At 47.9% G+C, this 22,325-nt stretch overlaps 1 protein-coding gene across 2 annotated transcripts; it reads left to right on the top strand.

Annotated features, from left to right (window-relative positions):
* The first annotated feature begins 17,047 nt into the window (after nt 1-17,047).
* On the top strand, nt 17,048-20,570 carry LOC120671210 (homeobox protein ATH1-like). 2 transcript variants are annotated; one of them, XM_039951492.1, is made up of 6 exons: nt 17,048-17,708; nt 17,797-17,907; nt 18,452-19,349; nt 19,495-19,853; nt 20,089-20,149; nt 20,284-20,570. In XM_039951492.1, the coding sequence occupies exons 3-6, from the start codon at nt 18,501-18,503 to the stop codon at nt 20,392-20,394; spliced, it is 1,380 nt and encodes a 459-aa protein (XP_039807426.1). In that variant the 5' UTR covers nt 17,048-17,708; nt 17,797-17,907; nt 18,452-18,500; the 3' UTR covers nt 20,395-20,570. The 2 variants fall into 2 exon arrangements, with proteins under 2 accessions (XP_039807426.1, XP_039807427.1); XM_039951493.1 differs by lacking the exons at nt 17,048-17,708; nt 17,797-17,907 and adding an exon at nt 17,942-18,349.
* Nucleotides 20,571-22,325: the final 1,755 nt, after the last annotated feature.

Genomic DNA, 22,325 nt, shown 5'->3' with positions numbered 1-22,325 from the left:
TAAAGATAGATTTTGTAGATCTAATGGTGTGAGAGAAATTACTCAACTTGAGATCAGCCAACATTCAATCAAGGAGAACAATAATCTCAAGTGAGCAAAAAGAATAACCAAATTTTTCATAAAACAAAGGTCACACAATTTGAAAGTTTTCAAGATTCTTAATCTATGATCACTCAAGTGTATGCAGTAATTCAAGCTAGGTTACGAGAATCCAAGATGTTTAGTTCACTTCTCAAAGCACAAAACCTTGACTCATCTAGAGGCTTAGTGAAGATATCGGCAAGTTGCCCGTCGGTGCTTACATGATGTAAAGCAATATCTCCCTTAGCCTCATGATCCCTTAAGAAATGATGACGAATATCTATGTGCTTTGTTCGGGAGTGTTGTACGGGGTTGTTTGCTAACTTGATTGCACTCTCATTATCACAAAATAGAGGAATTGCATCAAAATGACAACCAAAGTCACTCAACGTTTGTCTCATCCACAAGAGTTGTGCACAACATGCACCGGCGGCGACATATTCGGCCTCCGCCGTGGATAAAGCAACCGAATTTTGCTTCTTAGAGCTCCAAGCTACTAAGGACTGGCCAAGAAATTGACAAGTCCCCGTAGTGCTCTTTCGATCCACTTTACAACCGGCATAATTCGAATCGGAATAGCCAAGTAAGTCGAAAGATGAGCCCTTGGGATACCATAAACCAAGGTTAGGAGTGAAGACCAAATATCTTAGGATTCTCTTAACCGCCATCAAATGACATTCTTTCGGATTAGCTTGAAATCTTGCACACATGCACACACTAAGCATAATATCGGGCCTAGATGCACAAAGGTAAATAAGGGATCCAATCATGGAGCGATATACCTTTTGATCCACGGCCTTGCCATCTTCATTGAGATCAAGATGCCCATTGGTTGGCATGGGAGTTTTGATGGGCTTGGCATTTTCCATGTCAAACTTCTTGAGCATATCCTTGGTGTACTTGGTTTGACTAATGAAAGTGCCATCCTTGAGTTGCTTGATTTGAAATCCGAGGAAGAAGGTCAACTCACCCATCATAGACATCTCAAATCTCTTTGTCATAATCCTACTAAAATCATCGCACCAAGTTTTGTTAGTAGAGCCAAATATAATGTCATCGACATATATTTGGCACACAAAGATATCTTAATCAACTTTGCGAGTGAAGAGAGTAGGATCGGCTTTGCCTATTTCAAAGCCTTTCCTTAAGAGAAAGTCCTTAAGGCATTCATACCATGCTCTAGGGGCTTGTTTGAGCCCATAGAGCGCCTTATGGAGCAAGTCGTGTAAGCATCTAGGCCCTCAAGGTATGTTTCGGTGATTAATGACAACCTTTATTGTGACTAATGAGTTTGTGCAGCTTAATAGATCATTATCGCTCATTTGGTCATATGTCAAAAGAGGCCCCTCAATTTCGTTATCCAAAAAGGCGATCTCGGTATTCAACTCAAGATTATAACAAAACTAAGGATCTTTCTAGTCCTAAGTGTCGTAAGGTTGAGAAGGACACTTAGGTTAGTATAGGTTTTATAGTTTTGTAGTGATCGCACTATTAAGAGGGGTTAATGCCAAGTAACTTGAACATGGACATGGTCAATAAAAAATGGATGCACACTATGGTCACTCAGGTTTCCAGAAGCTCAAATAAGTGGTTTTCAACTTATATCTCAAGAATATTTGGATTTCATTCAAGACTCAAATCAGAAAAGGCAAAATCAGGAAAAAGTCTATACACCGGTTTAACCGACGTTTTCATTTTTCTATACGTCGGTTAAACGAAGTCAGCAGAATCTGGACAAGTCAATACACCGGTTAAACCGACGTGTTTGAATTTAACGTCGGCGCATTAGTCCAGAGTTGGTTTTTCCAGGGTGTTTCAAGGTTCTATACACCGGTTAAACCGACGCTGTTTGAATTAAGACGTCGGTGCAATTGACCAGTGAGATGGTTTTTCCAGGGATTTCTGAAGTTGTACTCACCGGTTAAACCGACGATGATCTTGAGTTAACGTCGGTGCAGGTGTCCAGAGACTTGGTTTTTCAGTTGATCAGTGGACAACTACACTCACCGGTTAAACCGATGATACGTCGGTTAATCTGCCCAAGTTGTAACGGCTAGTTTTCAGAAGGGGCAGTTTACATTCATCGGTTAAACCGACGCTGGCTATTGGAGGATCGTCGGATTAACCGGCGCTACGCAGTTTTCTGGTAGCTTTTCTCCAACGGCTCTATTCGTGTGAGCTGCCTATATATACCCCTCCAATGGGCCATTTTGCACACTCTTGACACCAGGCAACATCCATACACTCATAATATAGTCAAGAGCCACCTTGAGCTTCATCTTCAATTAAATTGATCATTCAATCATTCAAGAAGCAAAGGCTAAGGACTTGAGTAGAGAGAAGCTTGTGTGCATCCATTCTTGGTGATCGGTTCTTGCTCAAGTGAAGGCCCTAGCTTGTTACTCTTGGTGATTGGCATCACCTAGGCGATCTTGGTGATCGAGGTGTTTCTCGCGGAGCTTGCCAAGGATTGTGGGAGCCCGGAGAAGAAGATTGTACGTGGCTTGATCTCCACCACGCCGGGATGGTGAACGGAGACTCTTAGTGAGAACCCACGTCTCGGTGACATGGGAGGTGACAAAACTCTTTGTGAGTGTCACAACGTGGATTAGGGGTGTGTGCCAACACATCGATACCACGGCAAAAAAAATCCGGTCGTCTCTTGTCCACTCTCTTAATTCAAGCATTTTCTTTCATGCAATTTATTCATGTGCTTGACTTAGAGATCATAACTTAGCTATACCTTGCTAGGCTTTACTTCTCGTTATATCTCTCATAGCTTGTGTAGGTAGCTTAGTTATCCGGTTGGTAAATTGGTGCCTTACTAGCATTGCATAGGTTAAGGTTGCTTTATTGTGTTTTAGAAATTGAAAAAGGCCCAATTCACCCCCCCTCTTGGTCCATCGATCCTTTCAAGTAGACGTGATTTGGGAATTTTGGATCTTCAAAGCCCGGTGGTTGCTCAACATATACCAATTCGGAGATTGGTCCATTAAGGAAAGCACTCTTCACGTCCATTTGATATAGCTTGAAATCATGGTGAGTAGCATAGGCAAGCAAAATACGAATTGACTCAAGCCTAGCTACGGGCGCATACGTCTCACCAAAATCCAAACCTTCGATTTGTGTGTAGCCTTGAGCAACCAACCTTGCTTTGTTCCTTGTTATCACGCCATGTTCATCTTGTTTGTTTCGAAAGACTCATTTGGTTCCAATGATATTTTGCTTGGGTCTTTCTACTAAGGACCAGACTTCATTCCGAGTGAAGTTGTTCAATTCCTCTTGCATAGCCATCACCCAATCCGGATCATCCAATGCTTCTTCCACCTTAAGAGGTTCCAAGGAAGAAACAAACGAGTAATGTTCACAAAAAGTAGCCAAACGAGATCGAGTGGTTACCCCTTTACTTATACTTCCAAGGATATTATCCACGGGATGATCCTTTTGAATTATGTGATCAACTCTTGGATGTGGAATGGAGGATTGATGTTGGATTGGTTCAGTATCTCTACCATCTTGAGACTGATCTTTATGTTGGATTGATGCCTCAGCTTGAGTATCCCGGATACTCTGGTATGGAGTCCGGATACACCGGTCAAGATGTCCGGAGTCTCCGGCTTCATATCCGGAGTTTCCGGGTTTTGCAGCGGATGTAGAGGTAGATGGCCCTTGAAACATCAACACATCATCATCGTCATTGTCCACTTGTTCTTGAGGTTTTATTTCACCAATCGCCAACTTCTTGATAGCTTGACTTGATGATTCTTCCATTCCTACAACATTATCAACTTGCTCCCTTTGAGAGCCATTAGATTCATCAAATGTCACGTCACACGCTATTTCAACACAACCAGAGGTTTTGTTGAAAACACGATAGCCATGAGCATTTGAGGCATAACCAAGAAGAAAACCTTCATCAACTTTAGGTGCAAACTTAGAGTTCTTTGGCTTCTTGTTAAGAATGAAGCACTTACTTCCAAAAACTCTAAAGTAAGACACATTAGGCTTTTTACCAAGTAGAAGCTCGTATGCCGTCTTGTTCAAGATCTTGTAAAGATATAGGCGGTTGATTGCATGACATGCCGTGTTGATTGCTTCCGCCCAAAATTGATCCGAGATCTTGTACTCATCAAGCATTGTTCTTGCGGCCTCGATGAGAGTTCTAATTTTTCTCTCAACAATTCCATTTTGTTGAGGAGTATATGGAACCGAGAACTCATGACCAATGCCCTCTTCATCTAGAAACTCTTCTACATTAGTGTTCTTGAATTCGGTGTCGTTGTCACTTCTCACTTTCTTGATCTTAGTCTCAAATTCATTTTGAGCTCTTTTTGCGAATTTCTTGAAAGTCTCTTGCACTACACTTTTGTCATGCAAAAAGAACACCCAAGTGAAACGAGAATAATCATCAACAATGACAAGACCATATTTGTTACCACCAATACTAATGTACGCCACCGGGCCAAAGAGATCCATATGTAGAAGTTCAAATGGCTTGACGGTGGTGACGATGCTCTTTGATGGATGTGGAACACCAACTTGCTTCCCGGCTTGGCATGCACTACATACACAATTTTTCTCAAAAGAAACATTTGTTAGTCCTAGGATGTGATCCCCCTTTAGAAGTTTGTTGAGATTTCTCATCCCAACATGAGCTAGTCGGCGATGCCATAACCAACCCAAGCTAGACTTTGCTATCAAGCAAGCATCAAGTTGAGCCCTCTCTTGAGAAAAATCCACAAGATAGAGCTTTCCCTTGAGCACCCCCTTGAAAGCAACGGAGTCATCGCTTCTTCTAATGACGGTTACACCCTCGTTAGTGAACAAACAATTGAAGCCCGAATCACAAAGTTGTGAGATGGACAATAAATTGTAACCAAGTGACTCAACTAAAAGAACTTTTGAGAGAGTGAACTTTGAGTTTAGATTAATGTTACCGGTACCAAGCACTCTTCCCTTTTGATTTCCCGCAAAAGTAATGAAATGATCCCCACTTAATGCGGTTATTGTTTCAAACATACTCCTTTCTCCGGTCATATGATTTGTGCAACCACTATCAATCACCCAAGTTGATCCACCGGAGGAGTATCCCTACAAAACAAAGTTACTCTTTTCTTTTAGGTACCCAACAATACTTGGGTCCTTTAATGTTAGTCACAAGAACTTTGGGCACCCATACATGGTTTTTCACTTTTATGTTCCATGTACGGTGTCCTACAAATTTGGCAACCACTTTACCACGGTGGTTCCTTGTCAATACATAATCGGCATAGAAGGATACATGCGATGATTCTTGTGCCTTGATCTTAGTTGGGTTAGAGGGCTTGAACTTATCTTCTTTGAATGAGGATGCAACAATCTTAGCACCCTCATCACATGTTGTGCCTCTCTTGATGAAGTTGACATGACCACTTTCTTGAATTACATCATTTGTCTTGTGAATGGGAGTGGTCATGTTCACTAGACCTCCTTGAGCACCCAAGGCGGTCTTGTTCTTGTTCTTGGTAAATGGAATGGCATGTGGGGTACCTTGCCCATTCCTACCAAGTCCCTTACCCACTTCAAACCCAAACTTGCTCATGTATCTTGACCCAAATCCCTTGGTGTGTTTCTCAAATTCACCTACCCTTGTAAAGGGAATTTTCTTTGGGACTTGAGTATGTGATGGAGCCTCTTCTTGCAACAAGTGAGTGAGTCTAGAGATTTCTTTCTTCATTGCATTCATCTCAACATGGTTAGTAGCACAAGTTTGAATATCAATATTAAAGCACCGTGCACATCCATTACTTGTAGAAGGACTAGATGAATTAGATGTCTCTTTAGTCTTAGAAGTACTTTCCTAAATTGAACTTCAAGTGCCGTGTGATTAGCTTGTAAGCTTGTCATGCTCTCTTGAAGTTTTTCATTATCCTTCCTTAGGAAAGTGTTAGTGTCATTGACAAAAGAAAATTTTCTAGTCAAATCATCCACTTTTTCTTTTTCACTAGAGAGTGACTCTTTTAACTCAAGAAGAGTGCCATCCTTGACTTTGATTGAGTTCACAAGCATCTTGTTTTCCTCCCTTTCATAGGCGAGGTCCTTTTCAAGAGCCTTGAATTTTTCTCTCTCAAGTCTAGGCAATTCTTCTTGTGTTTCAAGAGTCTCATCCGCTTCATCTAGTTTCATAACTAATTTCATCATTTTAGTTGCGGCCCCTTTACCATATTTCTTGACTAGTTTAGCAACTTCTACTTCATTATCCAATTCATCGTCCGATGAGTTTGGAGATGTTACCTTAGAGTTTTTAGCCATGAGGCACATGATAGGAGCTTCATCCTCATTGTCGGTGAGATCTTCAAACAAGCTTGGCGGATGTGGAGATGATGTCTTGAAAGCCATGGTTGCAACATCTTCTTTCTCGGACTCACTTTCTTGTTGTGAATCCCATTCTTGACCAAGATGAGCTTCTCCGGCTTGCTTCTTGTATCTTGATCTATCTCTCTTGGATGTGCTTTCTTTGGTGTCTTTGTTCTTTTTCTTCTCTTCCGGACAATCGACAATGAAATGCCCAACTTTGTTACACCCAAAACACGGCCTATTAGATCTTCTTTTTGGCTCATACTTCTTGTTCCTTTCAAAGTTTCTAAAGTTGCCTCTCTTCAATACTCTTGTGAAGTTCTTGATAAAGAAAGCCATTTGCTCATCATTAAGCTCTTCATCATCATCACTACTAGTGCCATCATTTTTTGAGGATTGGTTTGCCTTTTCTTTGCCTTTTGACTTAGCTTGAAGTGCCAACCCACTATTCTTGGCCGCTTGTTCTTGAAGCTCGGCTAGATCTTGGTTGATTTTGACTCTCTTCAATTGATCATGGTGAGCTTCAATTCTTCCAAGGACATTCTCGGCGGTGAAGTGTTTGAATCCTCTTTCGGCTCTAATCAAGCTAGGTAGAGTAACATCCCTAGCCATATACACGGTCAAGAGCTTGTCCACAATCTCACGGTCACCCCACTTGTCACCACCAAGAGATTTGATTTGGTTTGTGATCTTCTTCATACGGTTATACATTTCTTTCACACCTTCATCCTTCTTCATGGAGAACAAGCTCAATTCATCTTCTAAAGTTTTGATTCTTGATTCTCGTACTTTTCTTGACCCTTGATGGTTCACTAGGAGAGTGTCCCAAGCATCTTTGGTGGTTGGTGCATCCTCTATCTTGTCAAATTCTTCGGGACTCACGGATGTGTGTAGGATGTTCAACGCTTAGAAATTCCTTTGTAGCACATATGCTTGAACCGGGGTTGGAGTTTCATCTTCATCCGGAATTTCACACCCAACTTCCACAACTTTCCAAAGATCCTTGTGAATTGCATTCATGTAACCGAACATCTTAGTCTTCCATTGATTATATCCGGTACCATCAAAGAAAGGTGGCTTGCCCATATGAATTGATGCATTGTGCTCACTAGGTAGAGAAAAAGTGTAATCATGAGCAACTCTTCGATAATCACCTTTGCCTTTTGACTTGGATGAGCTGCCCTTGTTTGAAGAGCGTGAGGCTCTTCTCTTGGAATCGGTGTCGGAGTCATCACTAGAGTCAATAATAACTCGAGAGCTAGTCTTTTTCTTCCTTTGCTTGGCGTGGCGGAGGGGGTGTGGCCAGGGGATGCGTGCACGCGGCGGCGGTGAGCCGTGTGGCGCTTGGGGCGCGCCAAAGGACGTCGAGCGGGCGCAGCTGAGCAACGCTCGAGGCGTGCGGGAGCTGGGCAGGGGAGAGGAAGGAGAGGGAGAGAAGGAAAAGAAAAATAAAAGAAAAGAAAAAAAATGGGAAAAGGGAAAAGAAAAGGGAGAAAGGAAAAAGAGAAGAGTAAGAAAGGAAGAGAGAGGAAAAAGAGAGAGGGAGAGATTCGCGGCGTTGGCCGCGGCCGGACGCGCACGCGCGCCGGTCGGGCGTGATGCGCGGGACGAGGGCAAGCAGGAAGATGTGACAGCGGTGGGTTCAGATGTCAGGATCGGGTCCGGGTCAGGAGATCGGCGGGAAAAAAATGATTCGAGTTCCACATCGAAAAAATAATTTTGAAAATTTTATTCTTAGCGTGCGATTTAATTTGGTATTTTTTTTTCGGGATGTCACACCAGGGTACCATCAGCATGCCGCTTATGTGTCCAGATCCTCTTGCCAGTGACCACATTGCAACCAGATGGTGAAAGAATCTTAAGATGCCTAGAGGAGGGGGGGGGGGGTGAATAGGCAATCTTCAATTTAAAACACTTAACAAAAATGTGAGACACAGACTAGACCGGATACTCTGGGTATAGGCCCGGATACTCCGGGTTTTGTGATCCGGAGTATCCGGAGATATATCCGGAGTCTCCGGGTATGAATGACCTGAAAGAAAACTGCAAGAATATGTGTATGAAAAGTAGATCGAGTTAAAGTAAGAGTACCAAGGGTTCCTTAAGGTTGATATCCAACAAGCAAAACTTACTAGAAACTTGTGAGTGAGTAGATCGAGCTCAAACCCTAGAAATGAAGTCTCACAAGCAAATAGCAAAGAAATCAAGTAAACTAACACAAAGGAGACAAGGATTTGTTTCCCGAAGTTCACACCCGAAGGTGCTACGTCTCCGTTGAGGAAGGATTCTAGAGACTGTGCTCAAGAACCCCTATGCTTTTCTTCTAAGGGCGAGATCACCTCTCAAGCCCAAGGTTACTTACTATGGATTCCTCGGCGAGGAATGGAGATTACAAACTTCTTGTGCAGCTCACAATCTTGGTCGAGCAATCACAAGCACGCCTAGCTGTCTAGGAGCACAAGGCTCCAAGAGTAACAAACTTGAATCCGCGGGCTTGACCAAAACCAAGTGCTCAAGAGATGGAAATGAGGCTCACTAGCACTAATCCTTGCTCTTGCTTGCTTCTCACTCAAATCCCTCAAGGGAATCACTCAAGAATGGAGAAGGGAGAGTGAGAGAGCTCTTTTTGGCTTAGGTTTGAGTTCAGCTCGTAAAAGTGGCAAGAGTTGAGGCTGAAAGGGTATGGAGGGGGTATATATACTCTTCAGCCCAAAAATAGCCGTTGGGCGAAAGGGTACCCGGAGACTCCGGGTATATGCCCGGAGACTCCGGGCAACCCTGACTTTTCAGCCCGGAAACAGCACCCGGACACTCCGGGCAATGAGGTCCGGAGTATCCGGCCCTATACCCGGAGTATCCGGGTAAGGCAGGGAAGAACTTCGGTTTATGGCTCCTTTGAGGTGTTTTGTGGCTCACAAGTGTTTGTATAGGTTCTCTTGAGCACAAGATCTAAATCGAGACCCTTGAACCAAGTCCCTCTTGATAGTACGGCGTTCCTATACTCAAATTTCAAATTCAAAATCTAATTTCTTGAGTAAACTTGAACTCCGCTTTTTCATTTCCTTTTTGAGGGTCATATATCGTCACTTGATTCACCTATACATGTTCACCACCTGCACACATGCTCAATTACACGATTAAATGCACATGTGTTTTGTCATTAACCACCAAAACCCACTTAGGGGCCTAGATCACTTTCAGATGGGCGTGGTACGAGTTCCCACGTCTGGTTGGCAAGAAGAGCTGCGTACTCCTCTTCCATCGTGCGACGCCAATGAGGATCCGCCAAGGCGTCACGGACGGAGGAGGGTACCGGAGAGATCCATTGGTCTCCCGCGGTGGCTGAGAGGGTCGCGGGCCGAAGAACACCAGCCGCCCGCCGCGTCACCATGGGATGAATATGTCCAGGATCCCAATGGAGGACGGGCGGGTGGTATACCACCAGCTCGGCGTGAGAGCGAGCCGAAGCACGGTGCGACGGCTCCGGTGGAGCAGTCGGTGGTACACCGCCAGCACGGTAGCGCACAGGAACCACTGGGGGCGGAGCCGGAGGTCCTGGATCCGACGCAGGGGCCGGCACCACACGACGCTGGTAGACTCGCACGGGCTGGGCGTACCACACGGGAGGTGCAGGAACCGGCCCCCCGGAGCCGCGCCAGGCGCGACTTTCGGCGCCGGTGCCGCGTGTGGCGCAGCGGGTGACACCGGTGCCGCGCGTGGCGCAACAGAGACCGTCGGATGCGGTGCCGGTGCACCATTGAAACCTGCTGGACATGGACAAGCAGACAAAGGTGGCTGAACCACCGGATCAGTCGGAAACATGGAGTCCAACTCGTGGTCGGGGATGGGTGTAGAGGAGGTGGAGAATGGGAAATCCGACTCGTCAAACACAACGTGTCGGGAGATAATGATCCAGCGGGAGGTGAGGTCAAAGTAGTGCTATCCCTTGTGGTCTGGGGAGTAACCAAGAAACACAGAACGAGTCGAATGAGGTGCCAACTTATGAGAAGCAGTGGCAGAGAGGTTAGGGTAACACGCACACCCGAAGACACGAAGGTGGTCATATCGAGGAGGGGTACCGAAAAGAGCGTGGTGCAGAGTGGGAGCAGGGGAAGCAGTGGAAGGAAGGCGGTTGAGCAAGTAGGTGGCAGTGTGAAGGCTCTCAGCCCAGAAGCGTGGAGGAAGAGAGGCCTGAAGCAGAAGGGTGTGCATGACATCATTAGTGGTGCGAATCGTCCGCTCAGCCTTGCCATTCTGATGAGAGGTATACGGACAAGACATACGCAGCTGAACACCTCGAGAGAGGAAGAAGGAATGAGAGGTGTTGTTATCGAACTCACGGCCATTGTCGCATTGGACGGCCTTAATGGTGAGGCCGAACTGGGTGGACACCCAGGCAAAGAAGTGGAGGAGGGTGGGAAACATCTCAGACTTAGTGCGCAAAGGAAAAGTCCAAGAAAAGTGAGAAAAATCAACGACCACCACCAAATAGTACTTATAGCAAGAAATACTGAGTACAGGAGAGGTCCACTGGTCACAGTGAACAAGATCAAAAGCATGAGCTGCATGAGAAGAAGAAGTATAAAAAGAAAGTCTAACATGGCGACCTAACTGGCACGCATGACAAAGATGCTCATCAGGAGCCCTAGTACAAGGCACATATGCACTACGACTGAGGTGAGCCAAAACGTCGCGGCCGGGATGACCAAGCCGGTGATGCCAAGTAGTAGAAGATGAAGTCGTGGTGAATGCAGCTGACGAAGGGTAAGTCGAAGGTGGGGGAGCAGAAGCAGGAAGACGGAGGGTGTACAGGGGCCCTGTGCTGTCACATCGGAGAAGTGGACGTCGGGAAGCCAAATCCTTCACAGTAAGACCAGAAGAGTCAAATTCAACAGAACAGGAATTGTCAGCTTTAAATTGGCGAATGGAAAGAAGATTGCGGACCATGTTGGGAGCAACAAGAACATTGGGAAGACGAAAAGAACCAGAGCAGTACCCACGGAGGTGACAGGAAGACAAGACCCATCACCAACCATGATAGAAGAGGGGCAAGAAGGATGGGGGGGTCGAACATAAGAAAGAATACCAGCATCAGGCGTGGTGTGGAACGAAGCCCCCGAGTCAGCGATCCAGTCGGTATTGACTAGCGGTGTCAGCCCCATGCTACTGAAGGACTGTGCCAGAGCAGCCTGGTCCCATCTGCCAGACCAGGGCTAAGGCGGGCTGGGCTGCACGGGTGGAGTCCAGGGCGGCATGAGCGGAGGAGCGGCGCCCGTGAACATGGCCGCTGGCTGGTGCTGAGGACGAGGAGCCCCCACTGGGCTTTAGAATGGCCACATCGAGATGCGCCCTGACCATGGGTTGTTGATGGATGGCCAGGGCACACCAGCAGGAGCAGGAGATGTGGGTGTGCTCCGATGACCGGCACCACCACCACCCCCACCACGCCCCTCTCGCCGACGACGCCCGCCGTGGCCCCCACCCTCGCTTGGCCCGGGGGGAGGAGCACCAAGAAGAGAGGTGGCAGGCGGGGCAGAGGAGCTTGGTGGAGTAGCAACAAGCGCAGTGGAGGAGGCGGAGGAGGAGGAGGACGATCCTGTCATGGGCCCCTTCGTGATCTCCTCCAGGACGAGGTCGTCCCGAACCCGCAGGAAGGAGGGGAAAGGCCGTTGCATGGTGATCCATGTCCGCAGGTGGCCATAGGTGTCGTTGAGACCCCGCAACACATTGAGCACCAAGATGCGGTCTCCCACCGGGCAGCCGAGGTCGTGAAGGGCATCAGCCATACCCTTTATCCACCGGCAGTACTCACCAACGGAGAGGTCCCCCTGCTCGAAGGTGCGGAAGGATGCATCGAGTTGAAGAGCGCGGGCCTCGACGTTGCTAAGAAACTGGCCCTCAAGTGCCAGCCAGGCCTGGCGCGCGGTGCCGCCATGAGTCCTGACAATGTCCTACAGATCTTGGGAGAGGGTCCCAAAGATCCAAGACATGGCGACACTATCGCGGCGTAGCCACGCCGTATCCCGCGCCGTAACCGGTGTGTCGAGGAGGATGTGATCGTCGAGGGCATAGGGACGGAGGCTGAGAAGGACCTGGTCCTGCCAGTGCCCGTAGGAGGACGACGGAAACTAGGGCCCGGATGTTCTGGACCCCAGCGGCCTAGAGGTGGAGCTGGGCGACCATCGGATCAGTCGGGTCGGGCCGAGGGCCTATCATAGCAGACGGGGCCTGGTGGGAGGAGGAGGAGGCAACAGTGTCGGTGAAGTCGACGATCGGCAGCCGGTCGGAGGAGACAAAGAGTAGTGCTCCGCCTCAGCGACCTGGCGAGCAAGAGCATCTGCCGCAGCACGCTCGCGCTCCCAAGCGAGTGCGGCCGCGCGTACACGCTCCTGGGCTGCCGCAGCCTCAGTCTTGGCGGCGAGGAGGGCTGCGGCAAGGACGGAGTCGACCGTAGCAACCCCGGCGGGAAGGGGCTGCTTGCCCGCAGCGATGGCAGCGGCCCGATGGGCATCCCGGAGGAGGAAGGGGCCACCGGGAGGAGGAGCGGCGCTAGCGTGGGGAAAGGGAGCGATGCCCAGGCCGGCCGCGCCAGGCAGGGCAGCGGCGGTGGGCAAGGCGCCCGCGGGGGCCAGGCCGGCCGCGCTCGCGGCACCTTCGGCGGCCAGGCCGGCCGCGCCCCCGGCGCCCAGGCCGACCGCAGCCGCGGCGCGCGTGCAGTACAGCGGCGGCGGGCAGAGGCGGCGGCGGATCCGCGACGGCGGTGGCCAGGGCCGGCGCGCCCGTGACGGCGGCGGCCGAGGCCAGCCCGCCCTCTCCGGTGGCGCCCAGGCCTGGCGCGCCTGTGGCTGTAGGGAGGGCGGCGGCGGGCCGCCAGGGGGACGCGCGCGCCTGCAGGGGCAGGGGCAGCGGCGGGAGGGAGGAGGCCGAAGGAGGAGAGGGGAGGGAAAGAGGAGAGGGAAGGGGGCGCCGGCGGCCGGCCAGCCATGGTGGCTGCGGTGGCGGCGGTAGGAGGAGGGAAGAGAAGCTAACCCTAGTCTGATACCATGCTAGAAGGAATAAACTCAATTGATTCCTCCAAACCCTAGAAGAGTGGGTATATAGTATACAATACATGAGCCTCATAGATGGGCCTGGGCCTCCTGTATGAGCCGACACACACATACTCCAACAGTTGACAAATAAAAGCTACCTAGATTTAATTGATTTCATTTTGACTTGTCTGTAGCACTAGTTGTATACCGCAGCTTCCTATGATTAAAAAAAGCTAGGTAAATGTGCACGTTGAGTTTGTGCCTCTGCATTTTGCAAAGTTACCCTATATAATGCTACTAGTTTGTGGAAGTTGCCATGAAAAACGCCATTAGGTCGTGAAAACTGTCTTAAAATTGACAATAAAAATACAACAAATGGCATGAAAGTAATCATTAGTTGCACATACTGTCTGGTGTTCAATACAGGGCCTATTTGGTCCATTCCTCTAGCCACAAAGTATAACTTATGCAATTGTGGCATCCCACGCTTATTTAATTTTTGTGAAACAAATTAAAGAACCGTAACTATCACAAACCTATAGAAGATGTGTGACGTGCTTAAAAAGTATGAGCACAGTGAAGTGAACGGAACAACTATCTAAAACACTAAAATGTATGACACGATCGACTTAAATGTAGTGGTAATCGATCTTTAGCAATATATAAGCCACATGCTAATAACCATTTAGATTTATAGGTCTTAACATGTAGGTGGGGTTGGAGTAGTGCATGCAATGTATGAGCTGAACTTAAGGAAACCACTGTGTAAAAAACCTGGGTACCCTTTAACAGTTGTCAGATATCTACCCCCTAGATTTTGCTGACCTTTGTCCACACCTCCCCAATGCTGCAAACATTTCCACTGTTCCAGAGAAAGGAACCCGCTACCCATTTCTCCTGCCTTTTATTTTATGTACTTCATTCCAAAGTTCAGATGGGGAAATTAGTATACATGTAGGCTTAATTTCTTTTCTAACTAGCTGTTTCCTCTCAGACACGTGTGTGTGTGTGTGTGTTTATTATGTGAAAGCTGCCCTATATATACTTGATAGAACGAAACATTATTCTACACCCACCATGTTACTGGAAAATACACTGTGAAGTTACATTATGTAAATTACCAAGGCGCTCTTCGGTAATGATTGTGATTTGTATCACACGTATTGGGTGCCTGTAGCTTCACATTAGGAGGTATAGAGCAAAGACTTTTAATATATCTAGTTTCTTTATGTTTTTCTTATATCATTGTCTGATAATATTGTAAGGTCCTATCAAATCTGTCTTGTCGCTACTATATTCTTTTCTTTGAGTCTTTACTATATTATACATTATGATTGGGTATTGTTGCACATGCTGAACTATTATAGGGCAAGACAAAATTTTGTAACAAAAAGGTGGCATAGGCGATTTTGGCTTTGAAGTTTTAATGGTCAATTCCATCTCAGAATTACCAAAATGTTTTAGTTCTCAAACTTTTCCATGCAGCTAATAAATTGAGTCGGATGGAGAAGTTTGAGAACTGAATAAGTCTATTTGGAAGTTTAATTAGGGATTAGTTGAGCTTCGGCTAAAGTTTGAGAGTGAAATATTCACTGTTCCACCCAATAAAAATGTTACATTAAAACATCAGCATTATGCTTCACTGAAAACAATCTGAACATATATATAGACATCAAACTGTTATATTTTGTTCACAAACGGCACAATCATCGCAGGATGCTATCCCAAAAAAGAAGAAAAACTTAAATCTTTGATTACAAAAACTTAAATCTTGCTGCAACAAGCGCTGAAATGATGTCACGCCATCATCATGCATCTAGAGCCTAACAATCTAGCATATGTTTTGGGACGCTCAAATGAGGCATCGATCCTTGCCTTTACTGAACCTACTGGTTGGATTGTTGGAAGTTGGAACCAGTTTACTACTACAGGACTGACTACAGGAGGCTAGTGCAGGATCGCTCATAAATTCCACCACCAGCCACTAGTTATTTGTTTCAGGTGCCTGCCTGGCTGCATGCTTTGGCACAGTGGAGCAGGAGGGCCGGACAGCCGGAGTAGGAGCACTACTCGTTTGTCTGAAGGTGCATGGCCAGCTTCCTGCTGCGCGGAGACCTGAGGCTAGAGCTGAGTGAGAGAGAGCACGGCCTTTTAAGAGCAAGTATTATAGTAAGCTAAAACCAAGATAAATACTTAGATGGAAGAGAGAAGAAGAGAGATGAGAAGTAGGCTATTAGCTTAGAGCCAGCTTGGATATAAAAATAAAAAATTTTATGAGATAAACAAGTGGACAATGTATTAATAAGGAGAGTTAAATCACTATATAAATAAACTCAAAAATAAATTATAAAGATTTTTGCAGCCTTAGCCTTGCTCTAACCTGAGCCTGCCATGGCAGCAGCCAGACTGCAAACAGATTGCAGATCTTTTGGCTGCCCCGATCATCCTTACGTACAGAGGGTGAGAGGGTTGCAGGTGGATGCGGGATGTGTGCAAAACCCAAGCAGATAAGTGCATGCACACCACTGACATAAAGAGAGGGGTGAGAGAGGGAGGCAGGGACTGGGAGGAGGTGTCCTTCAAAAGCCTGCACCTGCACCTGCACATACACACTCCCCGCTTCCCCTCTACTACTGCATATATGTTGTGTTTTCATTCGAGGAGAATGCATTCTTGATTGAGTTTATGAATTCTGAAAATAATCATTTACATTTACAGTGCATGGTGATCTAAAGTTCACTTGAGGTCCAGTTATAAACTTAGATTCACACTTAGAATGAATCACCTGAAAAGTTAGTAAATACTGGGCCATCACTTTGAGAATCTAAGATGCACTTCACTCTTTTTCTGAAACAAGTTCTACCATTTTTTCCTGTGCTAGATCAAAATGATAAAATGTGCATATGCTGCATGTTTTTTTTCTTTGCATGTTGCTGATTGATATGGCAGATGTGTGCATGCATGTGCATGCTGCTGATGAAAGCCGAGCCCTTATTAAAGTTTCCTTGGACGCACTTGCCTTGGCCTCTCCCTGCCCTGGCGTGCGTGCATGCCCGCTTGCGTTCGCTGAGGCGAGTAAAAAGCGAGCTGGTCTGATGCATGCTTGCATCCGGCCAGTAGCCCCCGGTGGGCAAGAGCAAGTGGCCTCCCCTTGTCCCGAAAGAGCCCTTGTTTGCTTGCCACAATTATCCTCACAGTGCCTGGGATTTGGGATCGGAATGCAACCATGATTGGTGCTGTTTGTTAGTGAGACCTTATAAGCAGTGGCGGATGCAGGATTGGAGGCAGGGGGGCTGAAACAATAGAGATGTTGATTTGTGTAAAGATTTAATGGTGATTTGGAGATCTTGCTACAGTGTTTTACGTGTAATTAGGGGGGCTTGAGCCCCCCTCCTGTATCCGCCCCTGCTTATAAGCATGAGGTCATGCATGATATTATATATATACACATATATAATATATGTATATATATAATAGATGCAGTGCGCATCGTGGTGCATGCTTTGGGGTTGGAAGGATTATTAACAATAATCTAGTGTGAGTGGCTCATGTTTTGTCCTACGAGGGAAGGCAATCATGAGGTGATAAGTCCCATAAAGCAGCCAGCATCTCCCATTCTATTCTATACCCTTTCACACCCTTCCTTCTCCCAAGCAACATCGGCCATGCCATGCTGGAGTACATTGCTACATGATCCAAAGGATAGATCCATGTCTTCTTTTGCTTTGCTGCGCGAGAGGCGGGGATTGTAGCCGCGTATGGGCATCGCCCACTTTCAGTTTTCCGGGGCGCCATGGCATTTGCTAGCTACTAGTAAGTCGTAGGACCCATGCTAGCTTGGAGGCTTGTGGCGAGGTCGAGCCCCAAAATCTCCCTCTGATCATGCATGGTCAGGGATCGGGGGCCAGCGGCTTCCTTTCCAAGTGGGGCTAGCGTTGCATTGGCTTGTTGCTGCTGCGATGTGCATGATTTCGTCCTCTCTCTTTCTCTCAGTGCTTTGATCATGGCGCCGGCCCGCCCACCAGCCTGATCTGATAAAACCTCTCCCTGGCCGGCTTGTTTCCCTGCTGCCTCTCGGCTGGGGCTGGGGCTGTTAGGAATCACCTCAGGTTCAGGGTCAGGCAGGCCGGGTCGCCCACCACAGACCCCGGCCGCCCACGCGCGCCATCCTTTGGCATTCTCCTTGCAGCCGTTTTATTAGGAAACGCTCCCCTTTCCGTTTTAGTAGCCAGGCCAGCTTGAGAGTTTTCAGCGGATCTTGTGAGTGTGCGCTTCAGAAGCTTGGTCCTTTTGCGTTCTTGCTCTCTCCGTCTATAATACATACCTGTGCCTGCCTTTGATCTTTCAGGGCGTTGCTGTTTCCTGGGAGGAGAGGCTACCGCTACAAGGAGAGAGGGGCAACGCAGTGGTGGTTGGCGTTTCAGTAGGCTGTCAGTGTTCCTCCCCTTGATTTGATAAGGTTTGGGTCCTCACTCTTTGAGCCTCTCCAAGCTTGCTTTGCTTCCAAGAAGCCGTCTATGCTTAGCTGTAGTGTTGTTGCCCTGTCAGCTAAGCCTGTTCTCTGATCACCAGTGTCTGGATTCTGGGTGTTCTTCAGTATTCTTGGTTGGTGGCATACTGGCAATATGCAGAAGTTTCTTGTGACAAAATCCACTGTATCTAATACCTCTAGCTTTTTCCCTTTCGAAATTTGAGGCTCACATTCCTTAAGTGTTGACCAACATCCTGTTTTACTGTGTGCTTTAAACGAGTACTTCAAGACACAAGCCTACCAAATAGGATACCTTTTTTTTCTCTCTCTCAATCCTATGGTATAGTTTATTTTCTGGGAGAAGCTCTCCTATGGCCTAGTTTAGTCTCTCATGTGCATCTCTGTTGCAATGTCCATGACAGATTGTCAGGTTACCTTTGCATTCTTTTATGTGGTTGGAGCAATCTGCTATGTGCTTAACCTTGCTCTGAGCAGTGTTGTTCATTTATTCCACTCGCACTGCTGCTTTCAGGTCCTTTTTAATTCGGTACAACGTTTGACACCTCCCCGAGCCCGGGAAGATGACCGGCAACGCGTCTTATCAGCAGCTCGGACTCGGAGTCGACGCCATGATGAGCGGCTGCTTCGTCAGCGGCGGCGCCGACACACAGGTCTTCCATGATGGCAGCTTCTTCGGGTTCGGCGAACCGGCGGATGTCGCCGCGAGCTTCTTGGTGGACGGCGGCTCGATGCTCACCGGCCAGCTGCAGCTGGTCCGCGCCGCTGCCACGCAGAGCGTGTCGCTGGAGGAGATGCGCGGCGGCGGCGGCTATGGCCCGTCGCCCTCGGATGTCACCGTTGCTCACGCGCCAAAGGTGGCCGCCAAGCTTGCCGGGGAGATGGAAACCAGCTGGATCCACGAGCCGTACTACGGCACCACATGGTTCTCCGGCGATGGCCTCCGGGACCCGTTCGCCGCGGCGGCGAGCGAGCTGTCGCTCAGGCTACGCGCCGAGTCGTTGCCAGCCGCCGGCGCCGTGAACATCAACCTGCAGGACCAGTCCTCGGAGGTGAGCTGCTCCGGCTTGACCCACGCGAGCAGCAGCAGCGCCGCCGGCAGTGTGTTCCAGACTCCTTGCGGCGGCGGAGACATGGCGCGTCTTGGGCCCCTGCACTTCTCGCAGGTCCTGCCGCGGTGGCCGGGGTACGCGCACGTCACGCAGCAGACGCTCGACGAGTTCGTCGCCTGCCTGCTTCAAGACGTGGCCGTGTTCGCCGGCTCGGCCGGCGGCGGCGAGGCGAGCTGCCCGCTGCCCACGTCGAGCTCTTCCAAGACGACGTCATCCAACGCGTCCGCGTTTCTCGGCTCGGAATCGGAAGAGCACGCGCACCAGAAGCTGAAGAACGATTTCCAGAAGCTGCTACAACTGGTGAGTGAGTCCAAACTCTCTTTTTTAAATGCTTTTGACCTTTGTTTGCACCAAGCACCATTTGCAATGTTGGGATTTTTTAATGCTTGAGACGTGACAAAGCTGTCAGTAAGATTTATTAATGGTGCCAACAACTTGGGCGCAGCTGGACCAACGGTGCAACCAGTGCGTGGACAAGATCCAGAGCGCGGCGTGCAAGTACGGCGGCATGGTCGGCGGCGGCGCCCTCCTGGCGCCGTTCGCGCACCGCGCGGTGTCCGCGGCGCACCGGCGGCTCCGGGCGCGGATCACGGGCGAGATCGCGGCGGCCTCCCGGAGAGGCGCGCCGCCGTCGCTGACGCTGGCCGACAGGGAGCGGAGCTGGGAGTCGGCCTTCATCCAGAAGCACTGGGCGCTGCGGCAGCTCAGGCGCGGCGACCAGCAGTCGTGGCGGCCGCAGCGCGGCCTGCCGGAGAAGTCCGTCGCCGTGCTCAAGGCCTGGATGTTCGAGAACTTCCTCCGCCCGTAAGTCCAGCGGCAGAGAATGCCAACGCTTCCGCTCTGAAACAAGCACGAGCCTGCCTGCCGTTCTGCTTCTGACATCACGTCAGGCAATGCCAAAATCGCTCTTGCCGCTAGAAAACAGCGGCATCTTTAGTAGCCTCTCCTCATCTTCAACTCGAACACTTGGCACGGCTCAAAATTGCAAGAGCACCCACCTAGTCTTGATGCAATCCAGTGTCTGTCTCATCTCATTCAGGTATCCCAAGGACAACGAGAAGGAGATGCTGGCGGAGAGAAGCGGCCTGAGCAGGAGCCAGGTGCACTTTCTTGCTTTCAGCACGCATACCATCTGATTGCTTTCAGGCTTAAGATCATTATCTGATCTCAGCAACTTTAACAAGAGGATGGATTCATCTGATTGTACTGGGTTTTCTGCATTTGGCGTTGTCAGGTCTCCAACTGGTTCATCAACGCCCGTGTGAGATTGTGGAAGCCGATGATAGAGGAGATGTACGAGGATCTCAAGAAGGCTTCCGGAGGCGGCGAGGGCGTGGCCGCCTGACTGAACATCCGCCTCCGGATGGAGTTTCTGTAAGCTCTCAGCACCACTCTGGGAGCTTTTGTACGAGCATTGGTGCCACCCTGTTATCTATTTGTATAACCTTTACAACTTTCCTGGCGTATGTATAAAATTGTCAGTATGCTGGTTGCATTGTGGACACTTTTTGCCACATCCTATCCTCGAGTTCTTTTTCTACCTGCACATTGCAGTTGTTGGATCGGCTCTGAATGCCAGAAAGTGAAGTCTGAATCTCATGCAGGTAAGGCCAGATCGCCAGTTTAGTTTGCACTTATCACTGGTCAGGTGGGAGAACAAGGCTTTGTTGAATGCATCGAGTCATTTGCAGATAAGTTTGAAAGTTTAAACGATTGGGGATTGAAGATTCTTTTTGCTGAATTGCAACATGGAGGTCTGTGCACATTTTGGAGCTGAACTTGAAACATTCTCATTCAAAAAAAAAAAAAAACAGAGAGAAAGCCACTGCAAGGCTGCAACATGAAAAGTGAAGCAACCGTTCGCTGTTATGCCTGCGGTCATGTTTCAGTCGGTCGATGTTCAGGTGATGGAACGGCATTACAGTTACACCACATGATTGCCGGTAACAGTGAAAGGCTTGGGCAGGCTCTGAAAGTGCCCGCAAGTACAAGCATGCCGCTGTTGCTGATTGGATCCTTGTGCCTGCATTGCACTGCTCCATGTTGCAGTCATGCAGCCCAAGTTGTTGTTCACGGATTTCATCGGCTGCACATGAAAAAGTTTGGCGCCTGCTTTGGCTTGTGCATCCAAACTGCAGGCCTGGGTGTACAAAATGAACTGGTACATGGTTTCCTACGACGCTAGGCCCTATCTCGATGGGCTGTTTGTTTCCACCAATGAACAATTGGTTTGGCCCCTCGATCAGCACCCCCCCTCCCCCCTCCCCCCTCCTCCACCCCTGTTCAGAGCATTATTGCCTGGGCTTTTCTCATGTTGCTCCGTTCAGTTTCAGGTTGTTTCCTAGTTTGCTCCTACATGTATCAACCGAGCTGCATTGTAACCAGTGGCGAAGCCAAGAAAAAATTTAGGAGGGGCTGAAAAAAAACGCTATAACGACATGGCTCCACTACGACACCTCACAAAAAACAAATATAATAGTTTGAAGTAGTTTTATATTAAAACATCGGTAGACAATGAAAATCACAAAATACATCATGAAAAATAAAGGATGCGGTTTATCCATATCGAAAAACCAAATTACGAAACTAATAGACGCCGCGCGTGACAGTGACACCCATTATTCATCTGAAGAAGCAATCTATAGAAATATACATAATTGATTAGTCAAATATATATGGACCTCCAAATTATGAATTTAGAATAGAACAAAACTTACCATTAATTTTTTAGGCAATAACATATGACATTTTTTCATCTCTTTAAACCTCTTTTTGATCTTTTCATTACCAATTTTTCTAAATATCTCCTTGATGTGCAAAGACCGAACTACGAAACTTTTCAGGCTTTGCTGAATTAAAGAAGAGATAGCAATAAGCTGCATCCTTGTACTCACTGTACTCTAGCCAATCAAACTCATCAAACCAAGACTTCTGAATAGATCTAAATTCACCACTCATCTATTTACGAGGAGAGATGAGATCAAGAGGTTGAGTTGGTCCATTTAAAGCATATGCCCTCTTTACTTGATCTCTAATTTCAGGCTGATAATCATCAATTGGTTTGCGCTTTCTAGGGTCCCCAATTAAATCTGAATGTCCAAACTCTGCTCTAGATTTCTTTGGTTGAGATGTGCTCTCATTAGTATGTGGAGTTGAAGAACAAGAACTTGAAAAATATGTATATATGATTCTTTTCGACATTTTGAAGTCTGTCGTACCAATCAAAAATTGAATCATTGAAATATGATAATAGAAACGGAATCATAAATTCGCGGA

The sequence above is a fragment of the Panicum virgatum genome, chromosome 4N (genome assembly GCF_016808335.1).
Source record: "Panicum virgatum strain AP13 chromosome 4N, P.virgatum_v5, whole genome shotgun sequence".
NCBI lineage: Eukaryota > Viridiplantae > Streptophyta > Magnoliopsida > Poales > Poaceae > Panicum > Panicum virgatum.
The sequence above is the reverse complement of the archived record's forward strand: the minus strand, read 5'-3'. Positions and strand labels throughout refer to the sequence as shown.